Source organism: Amblyomma americanum, chromosome 2 (assembly GCF_052857255.1).
Source record: "Amblyomma americanum isolate KBUSLIRL-KWMA chromosome 2, ASM5285725v1, whole genome shotgun sequence".
Taxonomy (NCBI): domain Eukaryota; kingdom Metazoa; phylum Arthropoda; class Arachnida; order Ixodida; family Ixodidae; genus Amblyomma; species Amblyomma americanum.
In genome coordinates, this window is record NC_135498.1 from 40848254 (window position 1) to 40867334 (window position 19081).

The 19081-nt window shown below is 47.5% G+C and overlaps 1 protein-coding gene across 1 annotated transcript in view; it reads right to left on the reverse strand.

Moving 5' to 3' along the window:
* Cpr (Cytochrome P450 reductase) overlaps positions 1-19081 on the reverse strand; it is a 38425-nt gene that overhangs the window by 6878 nt on the left and 12466 nt on the right. Inside the window, exons 5-11 of the mRNA XM_077654020.1 lie at positions 18147-18275; positions 15358-15507; positions 6247-6371; positions 5014-5202; positions 4288-4401; positions 3895-4013; positions 3290-3471 (exon numbers count right to left, since the gene is read on the reverse strand). Of these exons, the coding sequence (XP_077510146.1) occupies positions 3290-3471; positions 3895-4013; positions 4288-4401; positions 5014-5202; positions 6247-6371; positions 15358-15507; positions 18147-18275 (1008 nt within the window). The remainder of the gene's footprint in view (positions 1-3289; positions 3472-3894; positions 4014-4287; positions 4402-5013; positions 5203-6246; positions 6372-15357; positions 15508-18146; positions 18276-19081) is intronic.

Consider the following 19081-nt stretch of genomic DNA (forward strand, 5'->3'; position numbering starts at 1 on the left):
GGATGCAGCAATGCGCCTGACCTTCGGTTCCACACGCTTTGAATCCAATCTATGTCAAGATTAGAGTCCATTCAACCTTTTTCGTGACAGCGCACGATAATGTCTTTCGGGAAAGTTTCCTTCGGGATCGTCTTCCGGCAAAAATGATGGAGGGAACTTGCGGCCGTCAGCCAAACATGCCTGCATAATGGTAATCCGATTTTTTTCGTTGCCTGTGCTTCTAAGGCGAACTTCATGCTCACCAGACTTGTGCACTGTTCTGGACATAGGCATGTCCAGATACACGGTGGTCTGGTCGGCATTGCCGATATGTCCAAGTGGCATGTTGGTGGAGCGACGAAGATCGATGACGTAGCGCTGGAACTCTCGAAGTTTTGATTCGAAGTCCCCGGGCAGCTTCTGGCAAATAGAAGTCGTGCGTCAAAGGGAGAATCCGGCCCTTCGCATAAACTTCTGCATCCAGCCTCGTGATGCCTTAAACTGGTTTTGGGTCAAACCCGTGTCCCGCGCAAGCTCCTGTGCTTTGCACTGAAACATTTCAGTGCTTACTCCAAGTAGTTGGGAACGTTGCTCACTAATGAACTCTGCAAGGCGACGCTCCAACTCCGGGAAGCGGCCTTTCTTGGGCCCCCGAGAGCTTTTTCGCAGGCTGTTGCAGTTAAACAGTTCCTCGCAATGTTTCCTCCATCCCCTGATCGTCGATTCGTTGACATCCAGACGTCTTGCAGCCGCTGAATTTCCCACTTTCTCAGCAAGCAGAATAGCGTTCGCTTGAAGCCAGCTGTATACTGAGCGCATGAGCACACCATTCCGCTTGAAGACAACTCGACCAATTGATGGGGATAGGCCTAAGACTCGAAGCACGGAACGCACAACTACACGCACTGGCACCAAACACGAGAAAGAGCGAACAAAGCACGCTGCTCCATGCCCTGCTGCCTGTTAGTCATGTAGCCACGTTGTTGCACCAGTTGCAAGGATTAACAGACAGATGGCGGTGGGATCGCTCGCTCCTTTGCTGGCGTCTTGGCGGCAATTGCGAGCGCTCGGTGCCTCCGAGATGGCTGTTTCATTTTGCAGTCATGGAGGCCACACAACCTTGCTACAGGTTGCGAACATTCGTCAAGAGGTAGCGCCCTCTCATCGCGCCAGTGACTCTAGCTGGCGTCGACTCTTGTTGGCTTGTTCTCACTGGCGTCGTTTTGTCCTAGTAGTTGTGACCTGTGGTTCGCGTACTGGTTGACCGGCGAGTTGGAGTGTGTGATTTCGAATGACCAGTATGATCAACGCAGACATTTGACACATGAAATGATTTTAATAGTGCGTGTTTGGTGCTCTTCATAGCGTTTTTAAACCTAGTATCCGTTTGTAATGCGGGGGGTGACATTTCCTTTCTACTTTCGGTAAAAAAATTCTCGTTACATTCGAGTAAGTACTGTAATGATCTTCAGCTCCACGTACGACTCCCGAATGTGTACATGAATGTGTGTGTTAGACGCTGCCAGGTAGAATTGGCACCCCCTATTTGTGGTTCAAAAGGCACTTCCAAGTTTTTGTCATGCTGGAGGTGATTTTTGATTTGAGACTGTTTAACTGAGCACAAGCTGCCTGCAAACTCCATAAATTTCCAGAGCTAAGTTTAGCCAGATATGCTTAAACATAAATTAGCAGTTCTACACTGCTTGAAAAACTGAGTGAGAACTTTTCCATTAACGATGTTAACGGTTTCTTTTGTACCCTTTACCAAATTACCAATTTCATGGACACAACAGCCACGTAACTAAAAAGCTTCACATAGACATATGTACCATGTTTACATGATTGTAAGTCGACCTATTTTTTTTAAATCTGATAATCCGAACTGGGAGGGGTCGAGAAACGAAAACAAGTAAAGGCGAGAAAAATGAGATATCAGGCATGCTACAGCATGGTTGCATTTTTGCTGCACGGCTTCGTCGCATCGCTCTTGATGCTGGCCTTGAGCAGCTGCTATGTCAATGCGCAGAACTGGCATGCCCTCCCCGCACGCGCGGGCGCTGCCTAATGGCTGCTACCGATAAGCAGCAAACTGGCACACCACACGTGGCTGCTGACTGCGCTTGCTGATAAGCGGCGGCGGCGGCCCGATAACGCAATTACGTTCTACGGGAAGCTCTAGCGTCCAACAAGTTTTTTTTTTTACTTTCAAATGCACGCTCGGCGCTCAAGGGAGCGTTGATATTTGATGGAAGGGCCGCTGTTCCAATTGAGGCGGCACCTCCACTCGGAACGGCAGTGGTGCCTGGGAGTGTCGCTAGCCGACGGAAGAGCCGACGCCATTCACGCGTAGTTTCTCTTCGGCTCTGACCAACGTTTTCTAAAAACGTTGGCTCTGACGCATTTGACTACTGCCGACCGCGTTTCACAAGTTTTTAATGTAGTACTTCATCCGTCATCATTTGTGCTCCAGGTCCAGCAAGCGACCGGCGCTCGTTCACGGCTACATTCAAGATGGCTGCCATTTTTTGCGCTGAAGAAATGAACAGCCGCGCGCCGGGCCACAAGTTCGACGTTCGCAACGGGTGATACAGGTGTGGCAGCTGCAGTGAGGAAAATTTTCAGCTGTTCCACGCGATGTCGTGATGTGGCTGTTTGCGAAGTGCAGGATTTCGCTGGACCACGTCGTTAGAACGATGTGCTGTGGGACCGCAGTAGCGATCACGACGGCAGCGCTAGTGAGGACGATGGCACAAGTGTGGACGAGTAGTCCAGTGAATAATACATTTTCATTTTGAATGTGCCCGCGGGCACGGCGGCCGATAGCGGTTGGTGATAAACGGCGGCCGCTGGATAATGCTATCAAGTCAGAGGCATCAAATATCTCTCCCTTATAATTTTGCCTTGTGATAAGCTTTTCCTTTAGAGAACAAGAAAAGTTTTAATGACCGACTGTATACCCTTGTCATGCAGGAACAGTGTGTGGCAGTCATGAATGTGGGTGAAGCCTCACAGCAGACCTAAAGCTATGTCAAATTACAGTGCGGCCAAACCAAAACAGCATTTTTTTATGCACTGGCATTACAAATACCATGATACTTCAGCAGCTTAACAAACAGCAAGACCTGAAATCTCATTGTGCACTTTGCCAGTTCCTTGCAATGAGAGAAGAGTGCAAGTGCCTGATCCTGGCAATTGGGCACTGTCATGTGCTACCAAATTTCCTTACCAAATTTTACACCTAATTAAGCAAGCATGTAAAAAGCAGAACAGGGCGGAATAAATGGCTCACAGTGCCTTCATGCAAGCTTACCTTCCCTTCGTCAGAAGAAGAGCTCATGAGCTTCAGCTTCTTTTTATCCTCCTCATCACTGGCGTACTCGGAAATCTCCTTCAAGACGTGTGTCCTAGGTGGAGTGGTGATGTCCACATAGTAAAGCAGAGCTGTTCTGTAGCTACATGGGCATGGGAATGGATGCTTCTTGGAGCTGTCCTCTGCAGTGAAGAATACACAGGTTTAGCAACAAATGTGACCAGTAGATCTGAACAGTGCAAACTGTTCCCTCACACCAGAAGTCACTACTCTTACTGAGCAGTGGCTGGTGAGTAGCCAAGAGATATGGTGCTATGCATGACAAATGAAAAATGACCGTCTGGAATATTTAAACGCCAATTTAAGTTTGCCAATGTTGAATTAACATGTTCTACTGACATAAAGGCTATTTCCACGGAAAACAAGGCTTTTATAAGCTTTAACATGCTTCGCAGCAGGTTCGGCTTTCCCTGGCCGGAGTGAAAAACTGCACTTGTCAAGAGCCCTTCACAAGGTAAGATAGCATTCCGAATGCCAAGAAATTGACAAGTAAGGTTGCTTGCAACAGTGGAATGCAGCAGAGATTATGTTAGTGGTTTGCATACCATCAAGATTTTTGAGTGTGATGATGGTGTCCAAGTCCACCTTCAGCATTTTCCCCAGGTTCTCCACAATGGCCATGTCGTTCATTGGGTAAACCGCCACGTGGTCACCGGCATCATACCTTTGAGAAAAAGCACACCGCACAGGCTTGAAAAAAACCGAGCCAAAATTTGGGTCAGCAGGCAGTAGTAGTGTTCAACTTGCAAGTGTACTTTGTAGGCTTATACAAGCCACAAGCACCTTTCGTTTGCCTCACTTAATGTCAACTCTTTTAAAAACTAACCAGCTTGTAAATTTCAGTCATGTGTATGAATGTAAGGAAAAGATGCCTGGTGAACATGACGATGGAAGCAGGCAGTCTGAACTTAAGTCTAATGCTGGAAGGGAAGACTTACCTCATCTTTGAGCCAGCAATGCTTATCTCGATGTGCATGCATGAACGAGAGCCCTTGTACAGTTCCTTGTGGACTCGGACAGGCGCCAGGAATGGGTTCTTTGCATCAAAAGGCCTGCACAAAACCAGCAAAGAGAAAAGCAGGTTAATGATGGATGAACTGAACACAGGGCAACTCACATTACAGGTCCACAGTCTTAATGACACACAGTAGTCTATTTAAACACACAAAAAAATCTCTCTGCACTAATATCAGGCATACTGCTGCTTGCTGACACAACTGGCCAACCTTAATGTTCCAACAGAAGCAGCTACAAAAAAGAAAAAGAACTGTTAGAGATCTAAACATGAATATATTGTCATAAAATAATAGAAATATAAGCAGAACATGATTTCAAATGACAGACTGGTTGATTTACTGTCACAGAAATGATGGAATGCATCGTCTGAATCTCTCACAGTTTGTCTCTTGCATTAGAAGCCACTTGTTAAAGGTGGCATAAATTGAGGCCAGAGATGAAAGGTCATACCACTTAAAAAAAATCACTGAAACATAACTGAGACGCAATGTAACGTTGTTGCTTCATTAATACTAAAGAATTCAAGTCCCTTTAAACATTGATCAGTGAAAGGGACTCGTCTACCACTAATATGATAAATTCTTGACGTTAGCCTTGCATAAAAACAGAAGACCGCCATGCAGCACTGATGCTGGGAATCAACTTGCATTTTCTGGGTTGCATAAGAATTGAGGCGCGCTATCTCTCCGTGGAAGACCTTCTCATCGGGTAGGTCAGTGTGAACGATGAGCTGGTACTGGCGCAGGTTGATGTCTTCACCAGAGGTCTCCAGGTGGAAGTTCTCGCACACAGCATTCCAGAAGCGCTCCTTCCAGGTGACAAAGTCTTCCTCAATGCTGCGCACCAAGAAGAGGCAAGTGACCAACTGCACATGCCTACGCCATGTCACGCACAAACTCCACGGAAAAACAGACTGCAAGCAGGGGGCGTTGCATTCCCTGTCATGCTGGCAGCACGAAGAGTGTAACAAGCAATGCAGCAAGTTTTCCAGCGATGACCCACGCAATCTTCGTGCAATTCCTCTAAATCAACAAATCAAAAAAGCGTGGAAAAGTTGGGCTGCCAGGGATAGTGACAGCTCCTTTTAACGTCACTATGATACGCAATCTGTGCGGGTATACATGTCTCAGACATCAGCCTGTTAATCTAAGCTACCAGCAAGGCTGACCCTAAAAAAAGAAGTGATCTAGTTCAATGCTGGTTCGAGAAGCATTGAGCCACTGTTCCCTGAAAGAAATAGCACATTGTACCATGGGCAAATTGAGTTAAAAAGAACTGGCGAACGTTTACACTATGCTATATGATGAGAGAGAGAGCTACATGTTTGAAGAAAAAAATCTGTAAGTACAAGGAACCCCCCTCACACCCCTCAATGCTGCGCCTCTACATTTCCGGTCACCCTCACCACACTGCCACAACTGGCACTCCCTCCTGCTGTGCCCTGTTATAGATCCTCGCCCCCTGTTCCGAACCTCTACAGCACAGTGCTTCCATCTCGCTCCTGCCTCTCCACCCCACAATTCCTTACTGCGCAGACGTCTACATGAATGTTGCAGATTCCAACATTCCTCCCATTAACTGCTACTGCTATAAAACCAGGAAAGGCATACCACTCCACCAGAGAAAACGGCCACAAGAAAACAATGCACCGCTGTATCGCTGTCCAGAAAATACTTTCCTCTTGAAAGCAACTCCCCCCTCCCAGTACTTCCAGCCCACGCCATTTAACACTGCCAGTACATACTAACATTCCTCAAAAGACAGCCTAAGATGCTGCAAAAGGCCCCTCAATGCCAGCATCTCATGGCGAAAAAAACCACAGAGGGCCGTCATAAGTCATTACAACACAAGCTAAAAAAAAAAAGAAACAAAGCACTCACTTTGCATCGTCATCCCCTAGGCCCAGTTCAAAGACACGGGTGGCACCCAGTTCCTCCATCCGTTTGTCAACATACTTCCCCATGGCATTGAAGTGCTCGTAGGTCTTGTTGCCCAATGCGAATACCTGCGTGAAAAACATACAAAATTGAGTCCCTTGAACACAGCAACACCTGCACACATCTGAATGCGGCAGAAAACAATGTGCACTGTTCTGAGCATCTGGTCAAAATTTGGACACCCTGAATTATTTCTGCTGAAAAGGTTACAGGAACCAAGCACTGCAAAGAATGAGCCAAGCAGGCAGAGTAAGAAAATACAACACTGAAGATATTTTTTTAGGCATGTTGGCGGTCGGCAGGTTCATGTCGATAGGCCGAGAGAGAGTCCGGCCGCATAGTTTCTTTTTCAGAGCTTCATCGCCAGTCGTCGACAACGCTCTGTGACGGCAGCTATCAGCTGCACATATCAGCGAGCCAGCCAAGCCGCACACTAATTGGTACAATGACTGCTTCGTTGCTGCTCGTTGTTTTTCAAAGGCATCACGCCGCTCCGGCGCAAATGCCCGCTTCCCTCGCTTCTATCCGCGTGGTATTTCCGTTCTTCCAGCACGCCGTAACTCCGCGCTCCTCACGTGCTGTTCACAGTTTGTATGGTGAAGCCTACCCATGTGCGACGACACACGCGAAGAGGCTCCAGAACTACATTTCGGACGCTGAAAGAAGCCGTGGAGACCGTTACCGTTGTGGAGCAGTTCTGCTTCCGCTACTCCTGATAGTGTGCATGAATTAGAACATTTGATGGAACAGCGAGAAATCGTTGTTGTCGCGCAGTTTTTGTCGTAAAATGAGACAATTGCCCAGGTTCCCACAAAATAAATTTCGCTTTCACGCGAACGGTTTTTGGCAGTTTTGGGAGGCCATTCGAAAATTCGACATTCGGATAATTCGGACGTTTTTTCAACTCGGCAAATAAGCAGAGCTGCATCTTAATACCTGAACTGGTTCCCCTCAAGTTATAACCTTGACTTGAGTTCAGACCTTAACTTTGGGCTCTTTACTGGTCTCAACAGCTGTGCAATAATGGACGATACAGTTGCACATTTCATCTATACACTGCTGTGGTTACATACTAGTTGTCATAGATACTGTCACAAAATATCACAAATAGGTTGCAGAACCAAATGGGCTAGGCACAGGCCACAAGCAGTCAAGCAGTGTCCCAGCTGCAAGAGCACGTGCGTCTCACTTCTTCGTCCTCAAGCCGCCGCCCGGGGACACCTGGCGGCATTATTCCGACTAGGAGGTAGGTCCGGTCACCGTTGCTGGAGTTTTTCTTGTACAGTACGCCATTGCAAATGCAAAAAGAGGACAAGTGGCGGGAAAAGTGTCGAGGTACGTTGGAAGCATGGCCCTCCAGATGATCCATGACAGAACGCAGGTCAGCGTCACCATGCTGCCTTGCCACCAAGTCCAAACTGCTGATCACGCCTAGGAAACGATTGTCATCCTCTGCACAGTCATCAGCTTGCTCGACGGGTGCGCGTGAAAGCGTGTTGGCGTCTTCGTGTTTACGTCCGGACTTATAGGCAAGGCAATTGTGTAATCAAATTCTTGAAAGCGAAGGCTCCAGCATGCTAGGCGGCCTGATGGGTCCCGGAGATTGGTAAGCCAGCACAAGGAATGGTGGTCGGTGACCACTTTGAAATGACGACCATAGATATAAGGCCGAAATTTCATTGCGGCCCAGAAGACAGCGAGGCACTCCTTTTCCGAGGTGGTGGAGTAGATTTCGGTGCGCGAAAGTGTGCGACTTGCACATGCGATCACACGTTCCACGCCTTCTTGATGTTGAACGAGGACGGCACCAAGCCCGATGTTGCTAGCGTCGGTGTGTATCTCGGTAGCCTCCTCATCGAAGTGAGCCAGCACAGGGGTAGTGTGCAGCCGTTGGCGCAGCTCTGTGAAAGCAGCCTGTTGCTCAGCAGTCCAGACGGGTGAGGGGTTCAGCGATCTTGGAGAAGTCGGCGATAAAACGGCGGTAGTAGGCGCACAAACCCAAGAAGCGCTTGAGCGTTTTCTTTGTAGTAGGACGGGGAAACTTGGCTACGGCGGCAGTTTTCTCGGGATCGGGTCGTACGCCATCGGCGCTCATAACATGGCCGAGAAACTTGAGCTCTTTGTAGCCAAAGAGGCATTTCTCGGGTTTAAGTGTCAAGTTGGCTAACCGCAGAGCATCCAACAAGGTCCGCAGGCATTCAAGGTGTTGGTCGAAGGTTTCTGAAAACACCACCACGTCATCTAGATAAACTAAACAGGTTCGCCATTTGAGGCCAGCCAGGACAGTATCCATCATGCGCTGAAATGTCGCTGGCCCAGAGCAAAGGCCGAAGGGCAACACCTTAAATTCATATAGGCCGTCGGGAGTGATGAAGGCAGTTTTTTCGCGGTCACGTTCATCAATTTCAATCTGCAAATCCAATATCCGCTCTTTAGGTCGATCGAATAAAAATACTTGGCGCGGCGAAGTCTGTCGAGTGAGTCATCAATGCGGGGAAGCGGGTAGTCGTCCTTTTTAGTTAAGGCGTTCACCTTACGGTAACCAACGCAAAAGCGCACTGTCCCATCCTTCTTCTTAACAAGTACGACAGGCGACGACCAAGGGCTCTTAGAGGGCTGAATAATGTCGTCTGTAAGCATCTCCTTCACCTGCATTTGGATGGCGTCGCGTTCCTTTGGGGAAATGCGGTACAGCTGCTGTCGTATGGGGAGAGCGTCATCGGAAGTGATGATCCTATGCTTCGTGATCGTCGTTTGCCGCACTTTCGAGGAGGATGTGAAGCAGGTTTTGTACTGGAGCAGAAGGGCACGGAGGTCGCGCTGTTGAGTCGCTGTGAGCCCGGAGCTAATATCTATGCGATCCAGGGACGTGTCCGAACGCTCTATGGCCTCGGACGCAAAGCACTCAGTAACATCGGCCAATTGGTTGGCCCACGCAACAGCAGTAGCCCGGAAAAGGTGACGAGGTTCGTTCGTAAAATTAATAATCAGGAGTTCCGACTGACCGTTACGGAGGTGAACAACGCTTCGAGCCAAGCAAATGCCATGTGTCAGAAGCAATGAAAGGCTGCCCTCGGCGAATGCAGGTCCATCATGTAGCCCATCATTGCATTCGACGCTTGCAAAAACACTGGAGCGCGACGGCATCAAGACACTTTCAGTGGAAATACGAAGGGCGGAGCTGCGTTGACGGACGTCAAAGGTGTCGTCGGCTTTCGCTGTAGAAAACGTAACGGTTCTGTGCCGCAGGTCGATAACAGCACCATTCTCACGGAGAAAATCTATGCCCAAAATCAGGTCACGAGAACAGTCGCGGAGCACCAGGCAGCTAACTATGAACGTCGAGTTGCTGATCTGGACCCTAGCCGTGCACTGTCCAGCAGTTTGATCCATGGTCGTTCTCACTGTAACCACATTGGCCGAAGGGGTACCACCGTTCGAAACTGGGCCTTCGCCCGTGAGGGGCGCAGCGGGGTTTATGGAGCTTCTCCCAAGCGGACACCCCTAAAGAAAGCCGGGCACCAGGCCGGGGGCCGCTTGTACCCATTTTTACCGGTGGGTGTCCAACGGTGGGTTTCGAACCAACCACCTCCCGCAGCCGTGACGGGCACCCAACCCACTGGGCCACGGCTGCGGCCCCCCCGCCGTCCGGATCTGCAAGCCAGAGCAAGGAGTTGTAATTTCTTTAGAAGAGCTGCCAATTTGCCACTGATAATTGAAAACTACGCTCCTGTGTCCACCAACGCTTCTAATGCTGTGACCATCGAGAAGCACGGGTATGTCGAGGGAGAAGCGGTCCTTTAGTTCAGCTGCTGTCGTCGACATCGTCAAAGCTCTATCATCGGATGTCGGTGGCGTCTGCGTCGTCAGGGGGTCTTTACAGCGTCGATATTCAGCGACCACGCCCCCGGTTGTCACTGTCCTCAGTTTTCCCGGCGAGGACTGGGCGAGCGGTCCGCCGTCACTCGCGAGGGGTTTTGCGCATTCGGTGAAAAAAATGATCGGCGAGGTGACGGCGATCGGGACTGACAGCGCACCATGGACCACAGAGGTTGCTGGGTTACGTACTCTTCAATCTCACGGGACCGCTGGCCAAACAGGGGCTTTGGCACATCGGAGGAAAACCCTGCAGGCCAAGCTCTCGATATGGGCACCGGTGGAACAGGTGACCGGGCTCCCCACAGTGGAAGCACAAACGCCGGCGATCAGGGCCACGCAAGATGTCCGCTCTGCGCAGGGATTGTTGATCACTCGGGATGCGGTGCTGCACTGGCTGCACGGAGGGTAGCAGGACGTCGTGATGGCTAGGAAAAACTGCCGCTAGATTTGGGGCAGGGCGTCGCAGAGCATCAGCGTAGGTCGGGCGGCAGTAGTCTGGTTGGGCGGTGGAAATGCCGGTGGATTTGGGGCAGGGCGTCGCAGAGCTTCAGCGTATGTCGGGCAGCAATAGTCTGTCTGGATTGGCTGTGGTTCGGCATGTAGTAACGGAGGCCTGATAGCTTGCTGAACCTCTTCGCGGATAACGCTCATAAGAGAGCTGGCCGCTGACTGCGACGTACCACAAAACTTCTCTAGCTCCTCACGGACAACAGCGCGGATCTTGTCGCGGAGAAAGTCGGTATTGCTGTTGAAAGCCGGGAGGGACTCCGTAACAGAAGCAGCAAGGACTGGCCGGTCGTACGAGGTGGAACGCTGTTGAAGGACCTGCTCCATCGTGACTGCCTCCGCTAGAAACTCAGCAACAGTGCTTGGGGGGCTGTGCACGAGGCCAGCGAAAAGCTGTTCTTTAGCATCGCACATTAGGTGGCGCAGCTTTTTGGCTTCCGACATGGCTGGATCAGCCAGTCGGAAGAGCCGCGTCATGTCTTCGGCGTACATGGTAACCGTTGCGTTGGGCATTTGCATACAGGACTGCAGGGCTCGTTCAGCTCGCTCCCGACGATCAGCGCTGACATACGCGGTGAGCAGTTGACATCGGAACTCAGGCCATGACGAAAGAGTGTCCTCACGGTTTTCGTACCACACATGAGAACCGTCCTCCAAGCTGAAGAAAACGTTCCTCAGCTTGGCGGCATCATCCCATTGGTTAAATGCCGTGACACGTTCTAACTAGAGGAGCCAATCTTCCATGACCCCCAGTTGAGTCCCGTGAAAGGACTTTGGTAGCTGTGGGTTCTGGAGGGTGTAGTACGCGGCGCGGCGCCTTGCATGACTGGTTGAGGGGTAGGCGCCGAGGTAAAGTCGAATGGCCTGCGCACAGGAGGCAGTCGGCCAGGCGGCGAGGTTGTCTCGAAATAGTCCATGCTCAGGGGGCAGTCCAAGATTTCGGCTGCTGACCCGGTGCATTGGCGTGTCGACAGGGAGTGGTCTGGGGGTCCTCGGTGTTAGGAGGGGTGCGCGACATATTCCAGGATGATTTACCCAGCGCAATCCACCACAAAATGTCACAAATAGGTTGCAGAACCAAAAGGGCTAGGCACAGGCCGCAAGCAGTCAAGCAGTGTCCCAGCTGCAAGAGCACGCGCGTCTCACTTCTTTGTCTTCAAGGCGCTGCCCGGGGACACCTGGCAGCAATATATTATATGCCACTGGAGAAACTGAAAATACAGGACTTCATAAAATTCACACGCAAAAAAAAAAGATGAAGTTCCTCAAGGAACACTGCCTGTACTCTGCACCCCTTGTTGCCACATCTTGGAACAGAAAAGCCTCCAGAAAAATTAACCCTGAAAGCAATTTCCAACCCAGGCAAGACAGATCTTGCACTGCAAGAAAATGAAGCATATTTCTTATGGCCAGGAGCAGGCAGCTTCTGCCTTGCACATAACTAGAATAGTTTAAGGGACACAGAGGAGAACTCTATCAATTTTTTTTTCTTAGCAAAATCTGATAGTTCGGCATTTCATGCTTTTGTTGCCGCTTGTCCGGGCGCAAAAGATGCATTTATTTCAAAGAAATTTGGATTCGAAGTTGAGAAAGTTTTTCCTGCCCCTCTGATTCAAACTCAGGGAACTCTTATGACGCCACGGCAACTCTTATGACGTCACAGAACGGAGTGACGTGAATCGTGACGTAAACGCAGACTCCGTGATTTTTTACTGCTAGCGGTGCGGTGTGCAACCTTCCTTTGCAAGCCTCAAGAGATTTGTGACTTCCATGAAGTAAAGAAAATTCCTCCAAGGTGGCGCCTCTTGTCCTAGGAAGTCATCACGCTTGTACTTGCGAGATTGGCCTGTGGCGGCGATACCTGTATTTTGGTTCTTGCTATTTTCTACATTACAAGAGCTTTTCTCTCAGGAAGAGTGGCGTTTTTGTGATCAGGAGCTGCTATTCTATGGATACAAGCCAACTTCAATTTCTCCTCAGTGTCCCTTTAAGTAACAATATGCTACAGGCACAATAACAAGAAACCACAACTGTAACTACAAGCTCCTCTTCTTACACCATTTCTCAAGCCGGACCCAAATTTCCTGTTTTTCCCACTTTCCAGCTTTCCAAACACCAAGCATAATCACTTTACTTGCACAGAGTCAACTTAAAAAAGAAACTCGAGAAATCAGAATTCAGCACTGCCAATGAACCAATCGTATGTGGCAAGCTCTAGGAAATCCTCCACTAACGAAGCCCTCAAATCCCTTTCACTGCCTTTTGTCTCACAAACATCCATTATATTCAGAGAAACAGAGCAAGCCAAAAATAGTCTTCTGCACCACTGGAGCTCAACTATGCATGTGAATTTTCCTCAGCACCTCGAGCCCCTTCCTGGAAATGTTGCAGCTGTTCCCAGTAGGCACCATAAAAAGAACAAAAAGTAAGGAAGGGGGGATGTAGAACAAACAAGCCGATGGCACAGGAAACGACGCCGTACATGCAGGCACTTCAGTTCAATGTCTGACACACACTCCACGTGCAGTCAACCACTGTGGCCACGGCACTACCTCGTGCAAGTGTACTGCAACTTTTGGAACACAGACCAGACTATACATGTTTAAATGTTCAAAGTTCACTCTGTGCAAACTACCCACAAGTGTAAACTATGCATTTCCTTCATTTTTTAACACAATGGCATTAAAGGCCTCGTTCTCCATAAAATCCGGCATTGGCGTTGTCGGCATTATGACCAAAAATTCACGAGCATCTCTGGCAGGTGGTCCCCAGAGAGCAACCTAGGAGGCAGGTGGGCCACCTAGGTCACGTGAGCTTGCATCCATAATCTGCCCACCGGATAGTGAGCAAACTGCCCACCGAGGCAGGTGGCAGTTAAATTCATAATTGGTCACTCGGGAAGAGCAACCAGGACCGCATAAGGCCCATTGCTGGGAGCACCTGCCATGGCAGGGCAGTGGCACACTGCTTAACCGCCGCACCATTGTGCCAGGAGTGGTACGAGGACTCCCAGAGATATATGAATGTAAAGTAGAGAATAACCTTCTGCTATACGGGAATTAAATTAATCCAATACAACGGTGAAGCTTAAGTGTCCCCCCTAATTTTTTAAACTGTCCATAAAGATACATAGCTTTTCAGGTGCGGATTGTACACATCAACCCTGTGGAGATACGTAACGGGCACTGTTAACCTAATAAAAATCTTTTTTTCTTGCTGGCCAGACTTCTGCCCTGTAGACTGATTATAGATGGCTATAGTCGAAAATTATGCTAGCCACCCTGGCTCAAGTCAGTTTGCTAGCAAGGATGTCTGACAACTTTCATTGGAGATTCTGTATCAATATTCTAAACAGCAGAATACACAGTATCAAGCCAGACAACTAAAGCAAGTGCCTTTAAGCTTGACCTCTATTAATTGTGCTAATTCAACCAAGAAAAAAAAAAGGATGGAAAAAGCTATATCTGCCTACACTATACTTACGAGCTACTGAGGTATGCACATATGCGCACATTTTGTGCGGCTAAGAGTAAAAGACGTTTGAATTACCAAAAGCCCTTTTTTTTTGTTTGGTATCCTACAACCGCATTTTCATTTGTGATTAAGTTTCTATGGCTTCTGTTAATGTGACGCTAAACAACCATTGCCTAGAAACACAAAAGTACAAATATTTCATGTGATTCATATTAAATTCCGATGTTATCTAATCCCCTAAATCTCTAGCCAACTTTAATAAAATTTCATTTGTTAAGGTCCTCAAATTTGTTTTCGCATTCACATCATTTCACATTTCGGGCCCTCAACACTAATTTAAGAACTAACCTGTTAATTTAGCCTTGTTCTTCTGAAAAATCACCAAGAATATTATCTTTTTTTTAAGCACCACTCAATAAAAAAAAAATTCAAGCAAAGAAAGCTTTAAAAACAAGAGAGCAAAATAAATCATTAAATTCACACTCAAATGAAATTTAAGCCGATACACAGTCGGTCAAGTTCTTTAGCCTGAGGTGATACAAATTCCAAGTATGTAGGGGTAATATTAAAGCCTTCTTGCAGCTAAAAAATAGCTTATTTATGAAAACACACAGGCAATGCAAGAAACACTCGGTTACTGCAGCTTAAAAATAGAAGCCTTTTTTAAAGATAACCAGCGCTCTAAATGATTGCAAGAAGAAATCTACAGATGCACAAAGCACCCATCCCTGTCAAAATATTCTGAAAAACTAAATGTATACACATTAACAGCTTACAAAGCACACACAAAACACCAATTTTTAGAAAGTTCTCTTGGAAGTCAGTGCTCAGCAATGAAGTTTTCTGTGCCTATTGTCTTTCAGTACGCTGTTGGTAGTGGGTTATAGGCATCAGCAGGCATACATACCAATGCTTTCAAACTTTAATTTTATTTCACCTAACCTAAACTGGTGTTCTACATTCCAAAAGTTGTAAATGACGCAGTGAATTGCCCCAAGGTAATTTTGGGCATCTGCTATTTGATGCTTGTTCAGATAATAATAGAGAATCATATTTTACATTCTGCCCTCTCCAGCCAAACCTGCGATACTGCATGTGATGGCAGAACACCTTAGTCAGTCAGTGGCTTCAAGTGAACAAGTGGTGATCCCCCCCTAGCATATGATCAGACCCCAGAGGCACACACACACTCACAGCATAATTCACTCCTGGCAGATCTACGCTGCCATCTTGCAGCCACTGGTAAAAGTCTTGGGCGTTGTCTGTAGGGTCCCCTTCGCCGTATGTCGCCATGCAAAAGATGGCCATCGAGTTGGTGATCTCTGGTAGCTTGGTCAAGTCCTCCTGCGTAGCATAATAAGCAGTTGTCCAGGTGTCAAAGTAAAGAACTTTAACTGCATAACATGAGGTAAAGCCATTCCAACCAGATCTACGCATGGGCCACACTTCTAACCCGTGCCCACCCTCAGCTAATGCCAGTTACAGTTCACTCACCTCTGCTCAGCATCCAAGAGCTTGAGCACAGCCCAGCCCAGCCTGTTTGATGCTCCGATAGTGTTCTGGTGGCTCAAGAATGTGACACTGCCCAACTTGTCCCTTTCACTAAGTGCGCATCTTCCTATATGTCATGACTCATGTCAAGGTATAGCTTTATGGGGGTTTAACGTCCCAATGTGGCTCAGACTATGAGGGATGCAGTAGTGGAGGGCTCCGAGCAATTTTGACCACAAGGGGCTCTTTAACGTGCTCCGATATCGCACAGAACACGAGCCTTTTGCATTTCACCTCCATTGAATTGCGACCACCACAGCTGGAATCAAACCCACGTCTTTTGGGTCAGCAGCCGAGCGCCATGACCACTAAGCTGCCGTGGCGGTTTTCATGTCAAGGTTTGAAGGAATATCCCTTTCTGGCAATAAATATATTTACTACTACCAGTTGTTCACCAAAGCACAGCCATCGTTTGCTGCTGCCAAGAAACTGGTCAGGGAAAACCCATACATCCGTCATCCATTCAGAACATATATGGTCAATTGTATGACAGCGGAAATCAATGCAATCCTTGGGATGAGCAGCGGTCCTGGAATTCGGGCGCACAATGTTTCATCAACAGAAGTGCATTAAGATAAACACTAATGCAGGAAATTTACAGTATTCCATCTAGCATACTAGCAGCGGAGGGGCCCATAAAAGAGTGCTTTGCTAACTAGCAAAGGCATCTGGCTCAGCTGATACCACTATAGTCAGATACAATTTAAGATCGAGCGGCAAGTGCCCCTTAAAGGATGCCCACCAGCCAATGGCATCCACCGATTCTAATGACATCAAGGTCAATCCCATTGATCCTGCTAGCAAGACATTGCGTGGGGTCACAGATGAAAAGGGATTAACTGCAGTGCCATGAAAATCACACAAGTTTTATCCGACTAAACAGAAAGTGTGAGAAAAGAATTCTTAAGCTGGTTGCTGTTGATATTATCAAGGTTTGGCTGTGTAATTGACTGCAGGCCAAGCAATTCCAGGTGACTCACTACAGATCAAATGCATTAGGAAACTACCTGATTAAATCAGTCAGAACATTTCCCTATTCTTTATGCAGGGAAAGCCAAAACAGCTTTGCAGAAAGAAGGCTACATTTTCTTCCAATGAACATGTACACCTAGACAAGACAGACTTTTCAACTCGCCTCTACAAAGCCCATGCAAGCTCAGAGTCCAAAGTATCAGAAGGTACCTTATTCTAAGCTTTGTTTGTTTTTATGCATTGCACTGAACAAACTATTTTGAACAGGTATAACGTACCAACAGCAACAGTTTCCTATGTGTTTTCACAACTTCCATGTGGCATACAATGCATAAAAAAGTGGAAAAAACAAGATTAATGAAATGCTGTTAATTCTGTTTAGCCATAATAGTGAACCTAACACTGCTTCCAAAAAAAAAAAGCAAGAAAGAAAGAAAGGCTTGGATAACTGTTAAGCCTCTAATAAAGCCAATTGCCTCCTGAATGAAAGGTATCAAGAACAGAGCCATCCTGCACATGTGCAGTGACTGCACCAATATTGGCCAACTCTCTTTGCGTCACCTCAACTCTGTGGGTATTGCCATTATCCACTGACGTGAGCACGACCCACTTCAGCCAGTTGAGCTCGTTCGTATCAATCAAGACAACATGGTGTAGCCACTACCCAGAGCGCAAGAAAAGGTGGGGGAGAGAGACTGGACTGGAAGAATGCCAGCAGCAATGTCCACATTCCCACGTCAGCCCTGTGCTATCTCGACCGGACCACGCGTCAGAGGCACGGATATCATAACAGGCAGAGAAAGATAGGCAACATCACGCAAGCCCATAGTTGCCTAAGCGCCTGGCCACACACACAAGGAAAACGGCATGGCACTACAGACAGAACCTGTCCACATGTTAGCAGCCATCCTGTTTACTCACCACCGCAACTGTTTAAGCAGAGAAAGTAAAATGTAGGTGTCATTTGTGTGACACTTAAAAAAAAAAAAAAGCACAGATATGAAGAATGAATGGGGGCCACACAAAAAGCAACAAAAAAAACAGTAAAAAAAAGTTTATTTTCCGAGCAGCAACCTAGAAAACATCCTAATAATTGTATTAATAAAGAACTCTGTACTGAATCCTACATAGCAACTTCATTAAATTAACGGAACTACAATTTCGTTTTTCTGTGCAACAAAAGAAATGACCCATTTGACATTTATCCGTGTGTATTTATTTGAAGGTAAAGCAATGCCAAGGGTAAGTTTAGCACTGCAAATTGCTTTATATGACACGCATGTGCAGAGATAAAAAAGAAGAAGCATGAGCTAGTGCTGTTAAAGCCGCATCAAACAGACTTCTTCTGTATAGGTACTTTTCTGTATAGGCACTTTAGTCTGCAGGATGCACATCCCCATAAATTCATTGTGACAGCACATTCATAGAGAGGCAGAAGGCAGCAGTGTGCCTGGGCTCACCATTTCACACTCTTCGGGGTCGGCCACCATTGCTTTGAGACCGAACCTATTCGCCTCCTTGGCAAGGCGGGCGGCAAACTCTTCCGCCGTGCCCGTCTGGGACCCATAGAATATGACTATATTCCTACCCTGCAGACCAGACAAGAAAAAAAGAGAAAAGACTATCATTGGGTCTCTGAAGAGACCTGAAGGGACAAAGGCTGGCAGAATATGCCCCTTAGCATGGATGCACATCACTTTCCTCCTGAAGCCAATGACCAAGGACCGATGCAAAATTTCATGCTAAATTCACTTGACAACCTCTTTCAGATGCCAGCACCTCTTGTCAAAGATGCCATTTTTGTCTTCTGTCTCAGAGGCTTCTTTCATTCCGACAGCATTAGGTCTTTTCCAGGCACAGGAACAGGCCCAGTGCAGCCCTTCTGATACATCATCACGCTGCATTTACGTCGACTTTTTTCAACAATGTACATAGTCTCTTCTCGCATAATAAAGCTGGTCATTACAGAAACTGCATCTTCACTGAATTTGCAAATCTCGCCCAATGCATCAAAGGTTGCGGATGATATTGACCAATCAAAAAAAGCACATCAAATGGCCAACAAGTGTTTCATGATTCCTCTGAACTCTAGCAACGTTGCTACAACACAAATAGGAGGGCATTAGAAAGTATAGTGTCCAGTAGCAAACAACTTCACAACTCTGGGTGGTGAACAGCACAAAAGACGCAAGGTTAAAGGTAGACAACACACGAACAGTACTGTTCACCACCGAAAGCATTGCCAAACCAATTAACCCAGCTTAAAATTCTTGCTCACTTTCACAGTACTGCGACACTTCGGTGGAAAACAGTAGTTGCTGTTGGTCTGACAGATTTCACTAGCCATACATTAAAGAAATAAAATGAACAAGATTCAGTAGAAAGCAGGGCAGAT